At 40.2% G+C, this 19,849-nt stretch overlaps 2 protein-coding genes across 10 annotated transcripts; one reads left to right on the plus strand and one right to left on the minus strand.

The window, feature by feature from the left end:
• Positions 1–592: 592 nt before the first annotated feature.
• On the minus strand, positions 593–8,892 carry LOC127003298 (POC1 centriolar protein homolog A-like). Of its 5 annotated transcripts, none has more exons than XM_050869774.1 (9): positions 8,747–8,892; positions 5,637–5,805; positions 5,135–5,247; positions 4,752–4,912; positions 4,075–4,269; positions 3,672–3,756; positions 2,673–2,833; positions 2,221–2,466; positions 593–1,618 (listed from the first exon to the last, which is right to left on the minus strand). In XM_050869774.1, exons 2-9 carry the CDS (start codon positions 5,801–5,803, stop codon positions 1,406–1,408), a joined length of 1,341 nt encoding a protein of 446 aa, XP_050725731.1. In that variant the 5' UTR covers positions 5,804–5,805; positions 8,747–8,892; the 3' UTR covers positions 593–1,405. The 5 variants fall into 5 exon arrangements, with proteins under 5 accessions (XP_050725731.1, XP_050725730.1, XP_050725732.1 ...); XM_050869773.1 differs by lacking the exon at positions 8,747–8,892 and adding an exon at positions 7,041–7,190; XM_050869775.1 differs by lacking the exon at positions 8,747–8,892 and adding an exon at positions 6,972–7,190.
• On the plus strand, positions 8,757–19,633 carry LOC127003296 (uncharacterized). Of its 5 annotated transcripts, none has more exons than XM_050869767.1 (11): positions 8,757–8,906; positions 10,854–11,043; positions 11,475–11,595; positions 12,697–12,822; positions 14,172–14,345; positions 14,730–14,880; positions 15,119–15,198; positions 15,976–16,165; positions 16,875–17,088; positions 17,226–17,340; positions 17,708–19,633. In XM_050869767.1, exons 2-11 carry the CDS (start codon positions 10,862–10,864, stop codon positions 17,915–17,917), a joined length of 1,563 nt encoding a protein of 520 aa, XP_050725724.1. In that variant the 5' UTR covers positions 8,757–8,906; positions 10,854–10,861; the 3' UTR covers positions 17,918–19,633. The 5 variants fall into 5 exon arrangements, with proteins under 5 accessions (XP_050725724.1, XP_050725727.1, XP_050725728.1 ...); XM_050869770.1 differs by having other exon boundaries at positions 14,199–14,345; XM_050869771.1 differs by having other exon boundaries at positions 14,208–14,345.
• The last annotated feature ends 216 nt before the right edge of the window (positions 19,634–19,849 follow it).

A 19,849-nucleotide genomic window follows, 5' to 3' on the forward strand; every position in this document is an offset into this window, starting at 1 on the left:
CTACTTGGTGTTTGTTTACTTATTATTTTGTTCTACTTCCAGGTACCGTAATTATTATCGTGTACGACTGAATGGATAGTTAATAACAATTTTAAGAAAAGTGACTCATTTTACGCTAGCCAACGTGCCGTTTTTAAAATGCCTTTTTGACTCGTATGTTTACATTGCAGTCTACTTAATCATATGTATATGTGCATAGTTACCGTAAGTAATACCTCAAGGTGCATTTATTTTACTATGATCACTTACTTTTTTCTTGGCATTTATTGAAACTCACACATTTCCTTTCTTTGTATTTATTCTCAAACATTTACCCAATTATTTAACAAAATACAAATCAACCTCCTACCAGAAAATATTTTAGTAGCAAGGAATTAAAGATTTCCTCACCTTTATCAACCTCGGCATGTTGTAGTTTTCATACCAAACACCTTTAAAACAGGGATCCTGGACTTATTTATTCTAAAGGCACAGCACTGGATTACTGTTAGCTATATAGTACCATCATTGCCAAGTTCAGTGGATACACCTCCCTAATACATCAAGGTTTGTACACCATCATGTTTGTTAAATATCTAATAATTATGAAGTGTATTTTTGGTTCTCCTTTATTGGCCGTCACTATAAAAGATAAAGTTTGCTGTATAAGTTAAGCTGTGTGTAACCTCGCTCATCTCCTTATTGGTACTTGAGCTTAAGTTAGGTAATAACCCATTATCCCAGGGCACACACCACAGTGTAACATTCAGATTACTACAATTACCTTCTCCAGGTTTCTCCAGGTACCCACTTATTAAAAAGCCCCAAAGAGGATAAACAGCTAGGTGGGCTGTGAACCAACTGCGACTGCTGGTCTGGAATCTGAGCCTGGGACCATGATTCACAACTAGGCACACCAACCACTGCATCATGGAGGCACACTATCCTCATCTATGTATTCTAGTCTCAACCTTATTTTTTCACATCACTTTTTTTAAATGGGTATCCTTCCCCCTATTTTGTTGGATGCATAACATTTCTGCCACCATATTCTATCCATGAAGTCCCCCTTTTCAGCCTCTCCAGTCACTCTGTTGTCCATTAGCTCATGTACTGCTAGTTGCATGCTGCTTCCACCAATTGTTCTTCTTCAGTGGCCACTCATTGTCCCTTTTATTAGTTATATAACATTTGCAGTGGTCTAGTGGGTTAGAGCATTAAGCCTTGGAAGGTCAAGGCAAGGTGGTTCAAACCCCAGTGGCCCTGCATGAGGTAAGGAAGGGCATCCGGTCTTAAACATTGAGGCACAACCCCAAAACAGTGACCCTATATGAACATGGGTAAGAGGTTAAAAGGTGTCAAGAGAAGGAAGAAAAAGATTGGTTACATGACATCTCTGCCACCTTATTTTATCCATGAGCCCCTTTCAGTTCCCTCTAGCCCCTCTGTTCTCTAATGGCTCATTCCGCTGGTTGCATGCCACCTCCGCCACCTTATTCTCTATGAGTGAGAGTCGCTGTTCCAGGATGACGCAGGTCTGTGTAAGGGTGTCCATCTGGGAGGCAAGGTGCTGCAAAGTGGTGTCGAATCTCTGCAGAGTGTTCCTCAGCAGGTCATCTTCTGCCCTCATATTCCTTGGCTGTAAAGAAAGAAATATTATGAAACTTTTTCTTTGCTTTCTTTTACCTTTATTTGTTGTCCCTATAGCTTTAAACTTAATTTCATTACACTAATCCATTCTTCCTCTTCAATCTGCCTCAAACCCAAAATCTCAAGATCAAGTGGTATTGCTGTAAAGTGATGAAGTGGAGTAACTTTCTGTACATAGCAGGGTTGTGTTCAAAGTGGTGTGTGAAGTGGGGTGGTGGGGAGTGGCTACTCCTACTTCTCATTTTTCTAATTTTTTGCAAAGAATCAGATGCGAGAGAAACAAAAGATGCACATGCAGCTGTGTCTGCTGTCAAGGGAAGAGTGAGGACTGAGGTGATGAGTTGTGTATTAGCCTGGGAGGCACCCTGATAAATAAATCCCTGTGACAAGGTCAAATTAAGCCAACGAAAGGCAGTCCGTAAAAATACATCACTTGTCATTTGCCTGGCAGCTGGAAAAAAATGTCACCCGTCCTTCATTGGCTAACCTTACCCTATTTTCTGCAACCCAGGTGGAGCCAAAATGGCTTCAATCAAAATAATTAAAAACATAACACAACAGACAATATAATTAAGAAATGAAGCATTATACCTCATTTCTCTGCATCTGGTCATAGTGAGCATCAACTCTTGGCCTTTCCTGGTGCTCCCCTTCCTCCCTGTCACCACACTCCTCCACAACCACTGCATCGTCATCCTCCTCTGTCTCCTCTTGGCCATTGATAGGCACCTGGGCTGTTACATTCAGTGGGCTGCAGGCTCTTCCTTCTTCCTCTTCTACTACTTCTAAGTTCTCGCAGGGCTCCACTGACTTCAGGTTAGCTTTCCACACCATCACCTGTGGAATAATTAGGTATTAGATTGTAAACATATCATTAACACTGCAACACTTGAGCAAAGCACTTTGCTCAGGGCAGCATCTAAAAAATAGAATCTTTTCAGGGGGCAGGGTTCAATGCCTTGGTTTGTTTTGTGTACTACTGTGAACAGTGTTAAGCAATCAGGGATCATTTACTAGTTACAATAAGAAGGAGTTTGGTTGACCTGTTTGTCTTTGCTTCCTGAGGCAAAATGCTCCCCACTCTCAGAGAAGCAGCAGCAGGTGACGGGGCCCTGGTGGCCATGCAGAGTGTATATGGGGCGGCCTTCCAGCAGGTCCAGTAGCCTCAGAGTTTTGTCTGCTGAGCAGGTTGCCAGGATGTGACCTGCAAAGGGCAACCTTTTATCATAATGCAATGCAGCATTTCACTTTTTTTTTTTTTTTTTTTTTACAGCAAAGGAGACAGTTCAAGGGCGTAAGGAAAAAGATATAAAAAAAAAAGCCCGCTACTCACTGCTCCTGAATAGAGGTCAAAGGAGTGTCCAAAAAGAGAGGTCAATTTCGGGAGGAGAGGCGTCCTGATACCCTCCTCTTGAAAGAGTTCAAATCGTAGGCAGGAAGAAATACAGATGAAGGAAGATTGTTCCAGAGTTTACCAGTGTGAGGGATGAAAGAGTGAAGATGCTGGTTGACTCTTGCATGAGGGGTTTGGACAGTATAGGGATGAGCATGAGTAGAAAGTCGTGTGCAGCAGGGCCGCGGGAGGGGGGGAGGAATGCAGTTAGCAAGTTCAGAAGAGCAGTCAGCATGAAAATATCGATAGAAGATAGAAAGAGAGGCAACATGGAGACGGAATTTGAGAGGTAGAAGACTATCAGTATGAGGAGGAGAGGTGATGAGACAAAGAGCCTTTGACTCCACTCTGTCAAGAAGAGCTGTGTGAGTGGACCCCCCCCCACACATGAGATGCATACTCCATACGAGGGTGGACAAGGCTCCTGTAAATGGATAGCAACTGTGCAGGGGAGAAGAACTGGCGGAGACGGTACAGATCTCAGGTAAAAGTTGACCCTCAAGGCTGTGACATGTCCAAATAAGGAATAAATTTGTCATATAGATCTATAAATAAATAACTGGAAAACCATACCTGAAAGTTTAGTCTGTGGCCCTTTGAATATCAATATGGGATTCAGCAGGACACACACACACACACACACACACACCTGAGGGATGGAAGGAGAGGCATGTGGCTGGCTCTTCATGGAAGTCATAATGTTGCAGTAATTTGCGTGTCCGGATGTCGTACACCTGATGAAATAAATAGGTATGATAATGATTCCATTTCATTCCAGGCATTTTTTCCTTGCTGTCTCCTCATAATAAATGATTTATATAAATAAATAAAAATAAAAACTATTCAACTCAGCATCAAGGCAAAGAGATTCCTCAGAGATTGTCTTTCTTTGAAAAAAAAACATGAATGGATATATTAATAAATACATAAATAAATAATTACTAAAACCTATCATCAGTTCAGCATATTCTACTACTTTCTTATAGTTTTCATTCATACTTTGGTTTTGCTCCTTTACTGGGAAAAAATAAAGTCAGTGCAGAGATCCCCACCTTAACAGCCCCCTCCTTGCTAGCAGAGGCGATGCAGGAGCCCGAGGGATGGAAGGCCACATAGGTGCAGGAGCTCTTGAGTTCAGGGAAGGAGTACAGCATCGTGGCATTGAGGGTGTCATGCAGCTGGACTGTCTTGTCATCAGCACAGGACACCAGCATCCGGCCGTCTGGTGAAAACCTCACACAGCGCACCTAAAAAGAAGGGAAATTGGATGTGCTGTTCAACCAGGCTTTATGTCAAGAAGGGGGGAGGGAAGTGCCACTCGACCAGGCTTTATGTCAAGAGGGGAAAGAGAAGTGCCATTCAACCTGGCTTCATATCAAGAGGGAAAAGAGGTGCCACTCGACTAGGTTTAATGGCAACTGGGGAAGGTAAAGCGCCACTCGACAAGGCTTTATGTCTAGAGAGAATTTATATAGGGAGGGGAGAGAGAAGTGCCACTCAGCCAGGGTTAACATTTGAAAGAGAGAAAAATGCCAATCAAACAGGCTTCCTATCAAATGGCAAGAGTAAAAGGAACTGTCACTCAACCAAACAAGCGTGTATATTCACATATAATCCACCAAACACTCGTACTCTTTAGCATCTTACTGTATGTCACCGACAGTTTTATGATAATTTGTCTGTTCATCTCGTTCTGACCATCAACAAAATCTATGAGCAACAAACATACCCAGTTAGTGTGCGTGGTAAGAGAGCAAACAAACTTGTGCCTGTGTACAGTCCAGATTTTGATGGATTTGTCGTCAGAGCCAGACACAAGCTGTTGGCCATCTGGAGAAAAGTCCACAGTCCGTACATTGCACTGGTGGGCTCGGAACGTTGTTGAATCACCTGTAAAATTAAAAACAGACATACATAAAGAGGTAAAAAAATACAGACTTAATGAAACATCCCCCAAGGGACTATGAGATGTAGGGAACATACCATACATTGGACAAATTATTAGCGGAGGATATTGGCACTATACAACCCCTTTGAAGGAAATGGACTCAGATATATAGACAAAAAAGATTAAACCAAACACCCCAAAAGCCCTGTGGAATCCCCTTATACCTCTAATGTTTGGGATCCAGAGACGAACAGTGCGATCCCGGGATGCTGAGGCCATAAGGTTGCCACTGGGTGAGAAGCGGACATCATTGACAGTGTCTGTGTGGCCAATGAACCTGAGGAATGGGAACTTATAAGAATCTTCACCTAAAAAAGTTGCACACACACAGCCAGCTCCTGGTCCCATTAGTTGGTGGTTTGTGTATAGGATGGATGTTATCATAGCTCTATAGATGAATGTTTACTCTTGACAGTTTTCTTTCAAATTCTTACCATTTCAGATACTGCAGTTCATTTAAGTAGATCCTTCTTCATATTACGACACAACATGCAAAAGAATAATTCCTGGTGTACTCAGTTTGGGCATAGTCTTCTAGATTTCTCTAGTAGTCCCGCTAGTGCCACTGTCCTTCTATTTGAAATATATACACTCTTGCAGCAGTCAGCATCATATCCTCCATTACCAATTTAACAAGTCTCAAATGCGTCCCCCAGGATGAATCACCTGTATGCTCGGTGGTGCTGGCGGAAGTTCCACAGCATGAGTGTCTGGTCAAGGGAGGAGGACACCAGCTGAGTGCCATTAGGGTGGAAGTGCAGTGCTGTCACCAAGTCCCGATGGCCCTTGAAATGGCACTGGAGAGTTGGATCTTCACTGCACTCTGTAGCCATAGCTGAAAGGGAGATAGCTGAGATAAAATTTACCTTCCCTGGGCAGTAAGACAAATGGGAAATATCTGCACCATGTTGTTATATTACTCTGGGCATTGACTCAATGCTCACCAAAAAATGTAATGGAATTTACTGCAGTCCTTACTTACTAACTTAGTCCTCTTAAATGGTGACCTAACCCTTAAGAAACTTAATCACATTGAATAGTAACCATATGCATTCAAACGCTAGCCTAGCCCTATCACTTGGAAATCTAACACACCCCTACACAGTCTCTACTTTCAGTTTTCATATAATTTTGGCTCATTGTGTAGTGCAATGTCTACTTGTCTCCAGAAGAGTTTAATTAGTCTTTTTCTTTCCTCTATCTAGAATTATTAATTTATCAACAATAGCTTACCATTCCTAGATAGGTTACATAACAAAACTACACAATTACACCCATATCAAGATGATGGCTTAGGGCCTTAGGCCAACAGCAAACTCACTCACTGCCACTCCGCATTTTATGAGTGGCAACCTGCCCCCGCTAAAATAGTAACCTATCACTGTATATTTGTAACTGATTATTGCTTAACCTCATAAACGAGTAACTGCAAAGGGAATGGTTATCAGTGATGATAGCACACTTAATTGCTGGAGTGAACTGGGTGTAATTCCGTAGTAATTCCTGTTATTAATTTTGTCTCGGAAAAAGACCATGTACTTTGCCTGTCCCTTCAAATACAAGCTAAACCTCTCTCAAACAGTAACCTAACCATCAAACAAAAAGTGTAACCTATTTCCCTTCAATTGGTAGCCTGCCTTAACCGCCTAGCCCTCAAATGGTAACCAATTTGCCTTAATTAAGCTAACCACCTAACCTATTCTCCTTTAGTTGGTAGCCTGCCTTAACTGCTTAGCCCTCAAATGGTAACCTTGTCCCTTAAACAGTAACCTAACTACGTAACAAACAAGTGATAACCTATTTCTCTTAAGTTGAGAGCCTGGCTAGCCCTCAAATGGTAACCGATTCCCCTAAACAGTAACCTCACCTTACCAACCACTCACACGGTAACAATCTAGTCCCTATAAACGGCAACACAGCCCCAACACGCCTAGGCAATGCATATAACAGGCAAAACGTAACAACTGACAGCTAACTTTCAACACAAATTGAAACACACACAAATGAAGTCAATGGATCCGTAGTGTTGCCTCTTCGAACTGATATTTCACAGAGGTTAAAGAGTTTTACCGTGTCACTTAGGTGCTGGCAGGTGGACTAGGTGTTTATATGGCTAATATGTTACACCTGGAAGCACAGTTCAATTCAAATCACAGGTAAGTGGACGGTAAATCAACAGGTGAGGGGAGGAGAGAGGGGGCCGTTGGTTTGTTTTTCGCGGTTGGCAACTTGCGAGAGAAACGGTTATTAGTGTTGTTTTTCCCTCATTTATGGTTGTTTCTCCTTATTACAGTCATTCAGGGCAGTTTTAATCTATTGACTCTACAGCTTCTTTTTGTCCATTGTAAAGAGCAAATTATAAAATACAGCCAAACGTCATTCATTCATTGTCACTTCATTCATTTATGGTAGTTTTCCTTATTACAGTCATTCAGGGCAGTTTTAATCTATCCATTTGACTCTACAGCTTCTTTTTGTCCATTGTAAAGAGCAAATTATAAAATACAGCCAAACGTCATTCATTCATTGTCACTTCTTTCCTTATTACAGTCATTCATGGCAGTTTTAATCTATTCATTTGACTCTACAGCTTCTTTTTGTCCATTGTAAAGAGCAAATTATAAAATACAGCCAAACGTCATTCATTCATTGTACGTCACTTTTATGATTGTTTCTCCTTATTACAGTCATTCAGGGTAGTTTTAATCTATTCATTTGACTCTACAGCTTCCTTTTGTCCATAGTAAAGAGCAAATTATAAAAAAATACAGCCAAGCGTCATTGTCACTTCATTCATTTATAATCGTTTTCCTTATTACAGTCATTTAGGGCAGTTTTAATCTATTCATTTGCCTTTACAGCTTCTTTTTATTTAATTGTACAGAGTAAATATACAGATAAAAATACATCCATTGCAAATGTCATAACACAAAACACTGAAGAAGTAGAACTGTTTTAAATATGATAACACAAAACACTGAAGAAGTAGAACTGTTCTAAATATGATAACAAACTAATTAAAGCTTTAAAACGACTGAAGCTTAATGATGATAACACGTACAAAACACTGAAGAAGTAAAATTAAGTGTTAACTAAAGCTTTAAAACGACTGAAGCTTAATGATGATAACACAAAACACTGAAGAAGTAAAATTAAGTGTTAACTAAAGCTTTAAAACCACTGAAGCTTAATGATGATAACACAAAACACTGAAGAAGTAAAATTAAGTGTTAACTATATAAAGCTTTAAAACGACTGAAGCTTAATGATGATAACACAAAACACTGAAGAAGTAAAATTAAGGGTTAACTATATAAAGCTGTAAAACGACTGAAGCTTAATGATGATAACACAAAACACTGAAGAAGTAAAATTTAGGTGTTAACTAAAGCTTTAAAACCACTGACGCTTAATGATGATAACACAAAACACTGAAGAAGTAAAATTAAGTGTTAACTAAGACTTTAAAACGACTGAAGCTTAATGATGATAACACAAAACACTGAAGAAGTAAAATTAAGGGTTAACTATATAAAGCTTTAAAACGACTGAAGCTTAATGATGATAACACAAAACACTGAAGAAGTAAAATTAAGTGTTAACTAAAGCTCTAATACGACTGAAGCTTAAACATAATACCACAATTAAATTAAACAAAGAGGAAGAAGAAGAGGAGGAAGAAGAAAGGTAAACATTTATCAGCACAGCAGCCTCGAGAGAAGAAAGAAGCCATTGAAAACAAACGTCAACAACAACAAGCAGGGACTCTCGCTTGCCTCAGATCTTCGTTATTTCACCATCACGTCCATTACAGGCTCACACTAGTAGCCATAAAGGGACGCTGGGAGGCCTAGGGAGTCACGGGATGCTGTGTGTGGCGTGAGAGAGCACAGGATGAGGGAGATGTGTTGACCTTGTGAAGATGAGTCAGGAAAGGTACGTGGAAAGATTATGGTCGGTATTATAAGACACGAAATTAAGGTCAGATTCATCATATAAACAGAAACCTTCCCGTAAACAATAAAGGTCGGTATTATAAGACACTCGTTTCTTACATCAGCTCTTTCTAAGGTCAAAGAGGGGATCAGTCGGGTTCTAATGAGTGTTTCTTTAGGTTCATGGTACAGAAGAAAGGTCAGACTACCACCAGGGTCGTAATATAAACAGAAACCTTCCCCCTAAACAATAAAGGTCGGTATTATAAGACACTTGTTTCTTGTACCAGTTATTTCTAAAGGTCAAAGAGGGGATCAGTTGGGTTCTAATGAGTGTTTCTTTAGGTTCATGGTACAGAAGAAGGGTCAAACTACCACCAGGATCATAAAACTACTACTGGAAATGCCCCAAACTCCTACGAAAGCCTTGTCAAATATGTGAACTTGGGCGACAAAATGTTTAGTAATATTGCCCCTAGCTGCCCACCTGTGTCTATACCCGTACGTAACGTGATTTGTGCCCGTGGTTTGAATGTGCTGAGTGACTGGGGCAAGGTTATTCATTTCTCTTTCCATGGGGTTTTATCTAAGGGTTGATAAATTTGGATTCTTTTAACCCTGGACTAAACCAACCCATCTCTATTTCCATTAAGATTATGGGCCGTATAACTATATATTTTGTCACCCAAGTTCACATATTTGACTAGGCTTTCATAGGAGTTTGGGGCATTACCAGGAGTAGTTTTAGTTTGACCCTTCTTCTGTACCTTGCTTATCTATGAATGCTTATCTATGAATAGATAGCAGGGAATTAAGAGGACTTGGTGCCCACACTACAGAATGGACATCAACTTGCTAGAATCAGTTCAGAGGAGGATGACCAAGATGATTCAGGGGCTGAGGAACCTCCCATATCAAAATAGGCTGAAACATCTAAACTTACATTCACTAGAGCCCACAGGATAGAACTTGCAGTAATGGATTTAAATTAGAAAAGTATAGATTTAGGAGAGATATAGGCAAGCATTGGTTTAGTAATAGGGTGGTGGGGGAATGGAATAGACTCAGCAATCACATAGTTAGTGCAGGGACGATAGCTTGTTTTAAGAGTAGACTGGATAGCTACATGGACGAGGACGACAGGTGGCAGTGAGGTGTGGGTGCAGTAAGGTGACGGGGTACTGGATGCGTGCCTAGTACCGCCGGTATAACGAGGATCAAGCCTCTACCTGTAACTACACCTCACCCACAGTGAGTAGTGGGGGGGATTCTGGAGCTGCCCTGTGTAGGCCACCCGGCCTCTTGCAGTTTCCCTATGTTCTTATGTTCTTATGTACTTCTTATAATGTCCCCCACGTCTTAAAACTAGTTAGCCAGTATCTTAGTTAATCAAATCAAGGTGTCTGTCATAATGCAGTTTAAAAGTGGCTATTGTTGGGGCAGTTACCACACTCCCCCAACAAGTCACTTTTAAAGTGCTTGAACCTAAAGAAACACTCATTAGACCCTGATTGATCCCCTCTTTGACCTTTAGAAATATAGTTGATTATGAGAAACGAGAGTCTTATAATACCGACCTTTATTGTTTAGGGGAAGGTTTCTGTTTATATGATGAATCTGACCTTAATTTCCATCAGATATCCATGGTTTTTAAGTTGGGAGAAATTTATAATCTAACCTAATGTGACCTACCTTGCAATATTAACTCATCACTAATAAGTAATGTCTATTACAATTTAGTCGGTAGCCTTTCACCACTTAGTTAGCAACCTAACCTCTAACTTGGTAACCTAGCTCCACCAGTATAAATTTAAATTGAAAAAGCCAGTTATAGCAGTGCTATAAAACATAGATTGTAGAATTCCATATCAATTATTTTAGCTTTTTAAAAATTGATGTTTGTGGCCTTCTGACTTTAGTCATAACACACTTCCGTCCTCCATTCCAGTTTTTATTATGGCTGAGCCTGTTGAGCATGACGTGAGCCTTTTGGGACCACAGGAACCCACAGAACACAACCTTGAGTACAACCCTCCAAGCTCAGAGTACCAGGCAGCAAGCAAGGACTACCGCTCAGCCCTCCGGCCTCCACCCCTCACCCCACAGCCCCGGACAGACAGGAAGCCCATGACCGCTGGGTGAGGCCCACTTTGCACCTCCTCTCTGTAGCCTGATTTTATTGTAGCTGAGCCATTTTGGGGGGCCACCAGTGGACATACATAAAATTGCTTAACATTAAAAACATTGAATTTTCACATAATCTTACTACATCATTTGCAGAATTAAAGGAAATAGATATACATAAAGCTACAACTATTGAATTATCATGTGGAAGTACTTTAGAAGTAGCGTAATTAGATGGAAGAACTGCAACCCTGACAATCCTGTTTCATTCGTTGGACTTTTTAGAAGCTTTGCACTGTCCCCTACTTCCATTTTCTTTTATGTGTTGTTGTAGTTTCTTTTTTCAATGGGTTACATCACTTGAGAGGCACTTTTAACTTCTACCACCTTACTGTCACTTGATGTTGTTTCTCATACTCTAACATGCCCCCTAATGTTTGTACAGCCGTGTACTTGGGGGCAGTGCTTCCCCGTACTCCTCCACCAGCCCCGCCACCAGCCCCCGCACCCCTGAGCCGTCACCCAACTATAACATTGATGCCTCAGGTTCCACTTATGCCCTCCAAGTAAGTGCCCTTGGCTTCCATTTTACATATTTGATGATTTTAATTTGTTCCCTTATTTCATCATCACCATTAGCAGCAGCTGCAGCCTGTATACATAATATAGGTCTCTTTCAAGCATTTACATTTGTTTGACCTGTGCCTTTAGTTTCCAGTTTTGATGTAAGTGTTCTGTAAATTAACATAATGTGTATGGAAATTAATTTTTTTATGTACAGGACTCCTTATTTTATGTACCGTAGGTATGCTAATTTGTTAATATTGATGATAAGGAAGTTTTGAAAAATAATAGCTTCATGAATTGATACTCTAGCTTATTTTGTACATTTACTTTTCACATGAATCAATATCATTTGTGCCATAGACTTTCCTCACTCATGTCACCATACTGTCTGCAATGGGCTTGTACAGTGCATGGTAGTGGATGTACTGCACACACACACACACACACACACACACACACACACACACACACACACACACACACACATTCTCTCACCTTTTCCTTTTCCTCACACTGGTCTTTCCTTCCCTTATCAAGCATATTTTTTCTCCTCTTCTGACCTTTCTACTCTCTTTCCCAACCTTTATGAACCTTCACTCTTTTCCTCCTCTGCAACCTTCTTTCATCCATCATCTTCCATCCCCTACTAAACACACTCTTCCCCTCCTCCTTTACCCCCTCCTCCTCCTTCAGTTCAATAGGCCTCAGACACATGCACACTAAAGGAAGAAAAAAAAATGCACACATGTCTCACCCTAGTTTAGTGACTTGTCTAGAAGCACACATTCCTGTTTGTTTCCATAGATGAAATATTTTCATCAAAATCAGTTTGTGACATTGATGTAGCTGCAGCACTTCCATTGAATTGCTTGCAAATTTGAATGCACAAATAAATTTAGTGCTCATATAGAAAAACTAGCCTGGAAATTTTGAGGTATAAAAATGAACTGTTGTCAAAATAAGTTGTGACCATTACTTTGCCCTGACAGAGTTCATCTTTATACCTAAACTTTAATTTCCTGGTATGAGTCCCTTGTAAACCTAACCTTCCTTCCCTCACCCCGGCACACATTGTTTATCTTTCCCTCCGTGCACCTCAGGTTGCTCTCAGAAACATGAAGGAACGTTACCACAAGCTTCAGAAGAAAATGGCCCTCATTGAAGATGATAATCAAAGGCTCATTACAGGAAAATCTGAGCTTTTTGGAGAAATTGGGAAACTGCAGGTACTTAGTAGCTAGTAGTTTGCTTGAGCATGTGCTGTTTTATAGGGTTAAATGGTGTCTAACAATGACTGAAAGAGGGAAAACCATATAATCTATGACAGCATTTATCTTCACGGTGAACATAGCTTTACATAATCACAAAAACATTCTTTTATTCTGATTTCAGTTATTGAAAGTAAGAAAGTTGTATACCAGGATATCCTCATAATAAACATAGCTCTACATAACACCCCCCCCCCCCCCCCCATTTTTTTTTTTTTTTTTTTTTTTTTTCATCAGGAATTTGGAATTATTTCTTATATATTTGCCTGTCCTGTTCCCTACCTCCTATACATAATAAAAGATGTCAATGACACCTTTATATTACAATTATTTAAAGGCACTTAACCAGGATTAGGGCCCACATTACCAGTGGTGCTAATACAAAAGTCTGAATATATGTAAGGCTATGTGCATCACTGTGACAGTCTGGAACACACAGTAGCTTACCCTCACCAGCTATGCACACTGGCAGTGATATGAGGACATCTGTTTCAGACGTGCAGGCTTTGTTTTCCAAGTTATCTTCTTGGGGAGAATATAAAGTTTAAGACCACAGATTCCAGCCCTTCAGGACTTCAGGTTGGGAGTGGGTGTGTTAGCAGCTTGAAGAGCAACTAGAATAGTCAGTTTGAGCCATATGGGTGTTTGGTATTCAGATAATTAAGTTGTGTACAGTATACAGTAAGGCCTCAATTTAATGGACTTAAGGATGGATGCCATGTTCAAAATTGCCAAAAATCCAATTTTCCAGGATCAAAAAAGTGCATGATATTAACTGGTATGGTAATCATGGTAAATTAGATGTGGCTATTGATAGATATGATTACCTACTGTAAATACACAGAAGCTATATGAAACACTGTATATATTGATATTAGGCACCAAGTAAAACAAAAAGAGCACAGTTAATAAGACATACAGCCGGTGACTGACAAGTTCAGACACGCACTGTGCAAGTGTGGACATGTATGAATTTCCTAAGACTGCTCAGATTTCTAATTTTTGTTTGGATTTCCTGAACCTTAGATTTTCCAAGTCTGGTAAATTGAGGTAATTCTGTACTATTATTTTTCTTAAAGCTTTGGCATTAAACCATGGTTCTGTGCTAGCCGGTTAGTTTTCTCACTTAAGCCTATTGATGATGAAATAGTTCACACATGCATGCTTGGTACAGTTTTCTGGCTTTCACCACCAAACTAAACAAGGAACTGGGGCTGTATGTTTCTCGGTGCTTTAATAGAAGTTGGATCCCATGATAGTATTCTCACTGCTGCTATTTGAATTATGCATTTTTATCACCTGATCAGGAAAACAGTATAAAACTTAGAGAGAAGAATTTACAGCTGAACCAAGAGATACACTCAAAGCATCAGGAGTGCTGCACGCTCAAGGAGAAGTTTTCCACACTGACGTCAGAGAACATGAGCCTCACGAGACAGCTGGCCAGGACCTCACAGGAAAACAGACGACTCTCCAAGCAGGTGAGTGTGTCTAGTTGTGTTGCTCATTTGCGGAAATCAGTTGGTCCAGGTTGGTAATGTAGAGAGGGAGATGGAGAAGGGGGAGGGCTATACAACTGTAAACTCTCCAGAAAGAGGTGTAAGATTATCCTCATTTTTACAAGACAATAATAGCTGAGGATTCTTGAAGATTGAAAAATACAATACTTGATCCCAGCATGCATTTTCTTTATACTGAAGTAATGAAGCAGTGTCAGAATTCATGGAAACCTTTACATGTTAACTTCTCATATGTGTTTTCTTCCATCAATCACACATTTTATCTGTTGAAGTAATAAAGCAATATCAAAATAAAAAAAAAATATATATCAACACCTTTCCTCTTTGTCCCTCCCCTATCCTCAGGTGAATAACTTGAGCAATGAAAACCGGAGACTCAAGGAGAAGCTGAGTCTCATCGCCACACAGGTGAAGGCTCTGCCAGGTGGCGCCTCGCTGGCTGCCTCTGCCTCAGAGCTGGCCACCAGCTCACGGACGAAGGCTCTTCCCCCCATAGGTTTGGCTACAAGGTCTTTTTTTATTGCCATAAAAGCCTGTTTGTTAGAACCTGTTACTGTCCCGATTAGCAGGATGTCAGAAGTCCTATGTCAGACTCTTATATGTCAGCCCAAATCAATGTAATGAGTGCATATTTATAGTATTAGCATTCCAGCCTTCAGACTATTGGTATTTTTCAGACCAGTGAAAGTTGGATTGACAAAGATTTGAAAAGTGCATCTGTTTCCTCGTTTCAGATGGTCCAGACAGTTTTGAAGACCTGACAGCCAAATTCCATCCATCTTACAGAGATAACACCATTGATGGTTATGAGGAGGTGATTATTCTCTTTCTTATTGGTATAATCGATGTGAAAGTGAAGCAGGGAGGCTGTGGCTGAGTGGTTAGCGTGCCGACGCCACATCCAGGAGGAAGTGGGTTCTCTCCCACCGCCACAAGCTGGGATTTTTCAGTCACCGCCAAGTTGCTTAAGACTACCTACATGTTGTCCTGAAGACCACCTATCAACCCGGACTCTAGATTCTCTTTCTAAAAAGAGGATTAGTGATGAGCTCCAGGGGGCAGCAGGAGCCAAGCAAGATGGCACCTCTATAAACACTTGCCTGCACCATAATGGAGCTGGGGACGACCATCAGGCCCCACCAGGAAAGCCCACTGGTGCCATAGGCCAAAACATTAAAAATAAAAAATGTATCCATAAAGGTTGAACAGGGAGTCAGAAATTAAGGTAGAATATGATTGTCAATTCATATCATACCTAAGCAATTAGTACTCCTACTAGAAAAAAAGAAACTCAGTAATTTTATTTAGATATAAAATGGAAATGTCAAATTAAAGTTTGATTTTCTCTCTTGATTTTGATGGTATTTTACTCTCATTACTCAGTTCAATTCTCCAAAGTACCAACATCTAGGTTTCTTTAGCATGACTATTCATGCCCGTTGAGAGGGGAGTTAGAAATTAAAGTATCCATGAGAGTAATAAGTTGAATGCCCAAGTGTCTAGTTTTCTATTGCATCCACACGGCAGTATAGGCGACTTATTGTGACTTCCTGAATACTACCCTTAACTTTGACATGGCTTCTTTACACAGGTCAGCAGCAATGAACTTCCTGATTCTGATTCCCCTTGGAGCAGTGGTTTGAGTGAGGAGGAGCAGCAGGTGCAGGCAGCCACCCGGAAAATGAAAGAACTCCTCTCCCGTCTGCAAGACCAGAACCACAGCTTGCTGCTCCTCTCCCCTATCATACACTCCCTCCCACACTCTTCCAGCAGCCAAACAGGTACAGTGCATTGCAACCCAGGCTGTGTTTGTTAGTTCACACACATCATTCAAACAATACTCACTCTGTGTCAGCTACTTCATTCTTTTTACCTCTAACCTGCTTATAATGGCTTTTTTTTCTGCCTGTCCCATAGCACATGAAGTACATGGCTGCAAATAATTTTAGATTATGAGTCATAATAATATGTTGACGAAAAAAGTATATCTGGTCACATTCTTTTTCCCGTGTGGGGAAAAACATATAAAAACTTGATAGTATAGCCTAAAGGAACAGTTTTTGAAGCTGTTGACATTGTAAGAATTGTTTTGTCAGTTGCTGGACTTGGTTGTAGTACAGAAAACCTTCTATATAACTAACTCATTGGGGGAACATCATCATCATCTTTAGCCATTACTAGTCCACGGCAGGACAATGACCTTTCCCAACGTTCTCCACCTCTTTCTGTCTGATGCTAGTGTACACCAGATTGGTATATCCAGAAATCTGTGATATCCAAAGGTGTTAATAGGTATAAGGTAGTAAATGTACTGTATTAGATAAAAAGCAAAATGAATTGTTCTAAGTACGTACTTAATCTTGTCGTACATAAATATGCTGATTTGCTTTTTTTTAATGTCTCATCATATAATGACATCAAAAGAGTCAAATAAAATAATATATAAAAAATGTCTGGTAGATTTACATGGTTCCTTAATCACCCTCACAGGTAGTTCTGATGCAGCCGCTGAAAGAAGCCTCACGATCAGCAATAAGGATGGGACACTAGGACAGAGGGATCGAGACCTCTCCACACTCACTCTCATTGCCTCCACTCACAGCCATCTGGACAATGCCAATGAAGAGGGAGTCTGTCACAGTAGACTGGCCACCTGTGGATCAGTTCTTCCCTCAAATTTTGTGTCTGCTGGAGGCTCATCTGGGTGAGAGTTGTCTTTGTATGACTTGTTGAGCTTGTCATTCTGAACTTAATGACTTTAAAGTCCTTCTTCCAATACCTAGTCTTTATATAAACAATTTCTGAAGATATGTGAGTTTAATAAAGGCTCTTCGCAAGCAGAGCCAGACTTGAGAGCACGAGACAAGAGAGTGGAGGGGACAACAACATCTTGGTGGAGCCCAGCCCTGGGGTGCAGGAGAGGCCCCAGAGCCCCTTTGACTGGAGACAGGTGCAGGTACGCTGTCTGATGCTTTACATGAGTCTTTCTTATATTTCAATTTACACAGCAATATGATAATTAAACAAGCTGTATATATTAAATTGCATATAAGCTAAAAAACAAACCTTGACTCCTAAAAGTTTGTTTATAAATTGTTACTAATAACTTGCAAAATTATATGAAGAGGACTACAACAACTAGAAGTCAACTTGAATAGGATTTAAATTGATTGTTAATTTTTAACTTTTCTGGACAAACAGGAAGCAGTCTGATAGATATTTTAAATAAAAAAGACTCCAACTTGAATAGAATGATTTGACTTAACATTTTACTTTCCCTCATAAGTGAAACAAATATTAGACTGTGATATTCTTTCCTTCAGATGAGTGACGATGAAGGGCGGGAGGGTGACTACACGAGGCCAGACACACGCACGGTCAGCACCTCACCCGACCCCACCCTGGAGGAGGAGGACGAGCGGGTGTGTCCCATGTGCAATGCTGTCTTCCCGAGAGTTATACCCCAAGAGTCCTTCGAGTCCCACGTTGTCAGTCACTTTGAGGTCGAGAATGGCTTTGAGGTTATTGCATGAGGTTGCACACAGAAGGAAGTTTTCTGTGTTTTACGGGGCAGCAGAAAGAGATAGGGTATGTACGCCAATTTGTACACTCCATTCCAATTAGTACTCATTCTAGGAAAATGGAGGTGAGGTATGAATTATAACTACTATCACAATAAAAATTTATTGTTTTATTCTATTTATTAATTTTATTTTATTTATTTATTTTTAACTTATATATAAACCTCAGCTAAATTTTCCAGAACGTGTTTTTCTGATGTGAGCACTGATCATTATGGTGCATATGAATTGGCAAACATCCTCTCTTGACAAATGGTGCCTTTTTTTCTAGTATTGTGCATTGTATTTTGAAACTGTGATATTTTGTATGCATGGAGATGGATTCATTAAGTTTCGTTTCTAGTGCAACTCAGTGCTTCATTCTTCCAGTGTTGTCAGGATTGTATTGACAGGTAGTTGCCTTGGATGAATTAAGATGTAGGTCAGACTCAGTATCCTTAGGCAAAAAGTCTGTCTGTCTTAGTGCTGTATAAATTGAGACGTCAGATAGCAAGATGGAAATTAAACATCAGTCAGTGACAGCTTGCTGCCTTACTCAAGTTGATGTCAGATAGGGGCATTCTGGACAATAATACCAATTCCATACATTTATGAGACTTTTTCCATGTTGCCCATAGAGCCTGTAGGCTCTCTTGAGGGGCCTGGTGGATGGTTCCAGACTGTTGTGGTATGGATGAGTTTTATTTTAAGTGGCTGCCATGATATATGACTTGTTTGGCCCGTGCTGCCCCCCAGTGCTCCTCATGACTGAAGTTGGGGTTGATTGAAGATCTGAACAGCATGTGGATAATCTTCTGCTACTTGACAGTGGTTGAAAATTGTCAGCTGCTCGCAGTGGGACTTAAACCTGGGTCTTTAGGATCACCATGTTTGCACCCTGACCACTTGGACACTGCCTCCCCTTGCATGGACATTTTTTAACTATAAAGTTTGCTTGTGTCACTTATTTTCCCAGAAAACCCAGTCACAAATGTCTGCCATTGTCCTGAATGTCCAGAATATCCCCCACTTGAGTTGGGTGAATTTTATTTCTTACACGTATTGCTCAGCCATGTACTGACACATCTGTGGCCTCAGTATTGCAGATTTTCAGTAATGCAGTTTTCAAGCCGCTAACAACACATAAATCTGGAGCTAGTGTGTGAAGGGGATTAATGGTCAACAGTGCATCTGTATGATATTAAGTTTTGTTTATACATGTATACTTAAATGTATGCACTTGAGGGTTTCCAAATTTCAAGCATTTTTTTTTTTTTTTTCTAATACTGCTTTATCATGTTAAAAGCTGGAACCCACAGTATTGTGATTTGCAATGTCCATTTTATAATGTAAATACTATTATAGCTGTTGATTGCTATATGATTTAAAGAGCATATAGTTTTAAGTACTATTTTCATTATATACATGGCATTATAGTATATACTTATATTTGCCAAAGCAATTAATCTTTCTCCTCTGACTCTCTTAAGATATGTATAGAAAGGAACACATATATGAATGATAGCTTTACATCTAGTGTAATTGCTGATATTTTAATAGGCTGTATTATGGGTATATGATTTAAATGAGTTTATTGTTAATCATAGTAAGGTAGAAGAATTTATATAAAGAGATCATCAAATTTTGTATCATTTACACATTCCACAAATAAAACATGTTACTTGTTAAGTTTTCTTACTTTCACCCTCATATATGGGTTTAATGAAGAAGTGTATACCTACGTATTAAGGGCCTCCGCGTTGAAGTGGTTTGCACCTCTAGCTGCTCATTCACCTTTTCGGGATGGTAGATGTGTCTCGGCGTGATGGCGCAATATCCGCCGCAGGTTCACGTGTCAATGTTGATTGATAGATTATTGTTGCAGGTAAACAACAAGGGAGAAGG

This window comes from Eriocheir sinensis, chromosome 25 (assembly GCF_024679095.1).
Source record: "Eriocheir sinensis breed Jianghai 21 chromosome 25, ASM2467909v1, whole genome shotgun sequence".
Classification (NCBI taxonomy): domain Eukaryota; kingdom Metazoa; phylum Arthropoda; class Malacostraca; order Decapoda; family Varunidae; genus Eriocheir; species Eriocheir sinensis.

Coding starts and splice junctions, on each gene's coding strand:
- LOC127003298 (XM_050869774.1), bottom strand. CDS start 5,803: ATGGCTACAGAGTGCAGTGAAGATCCAACTCTCCAGTGCCATTTCAAG. Junction 5,248..5,636: donor CAGCACCACCGAGCATACAG/GTGATTCATCCT, acceptor CCCATTCCTCAG/GTTCATTGGCCACACAGACA. Junction 3,757..4,074: donor GCAAGGAGGGGGCTGTTAAG/GTGGGGATCTCT, acceptor TTATTTCATCAG/GTGTACGACATCCGGACACG.
- LOC127003296 (XM_050869767.1), top strand. CDS start 10,862: ATGGCTGAGCCTGTTGAGCATGACGTGAGCCTTTTGGGACCACAGGAA. Junction 17,089..17,225: donor TCTGCTGGAGGCTCATCTGG/GTGAGAGTTGTC, acceptor CTTCGCAAGCAG/AGCCAGACTTGAGAGCACGA. Junction 17,341..17,707: donor TTGACTGGAGACAGGTGCAG/GTACGCTGTCTG, acceptor TCTTTCCTTCAG/ATGAGTGACGATGAAGGGCG.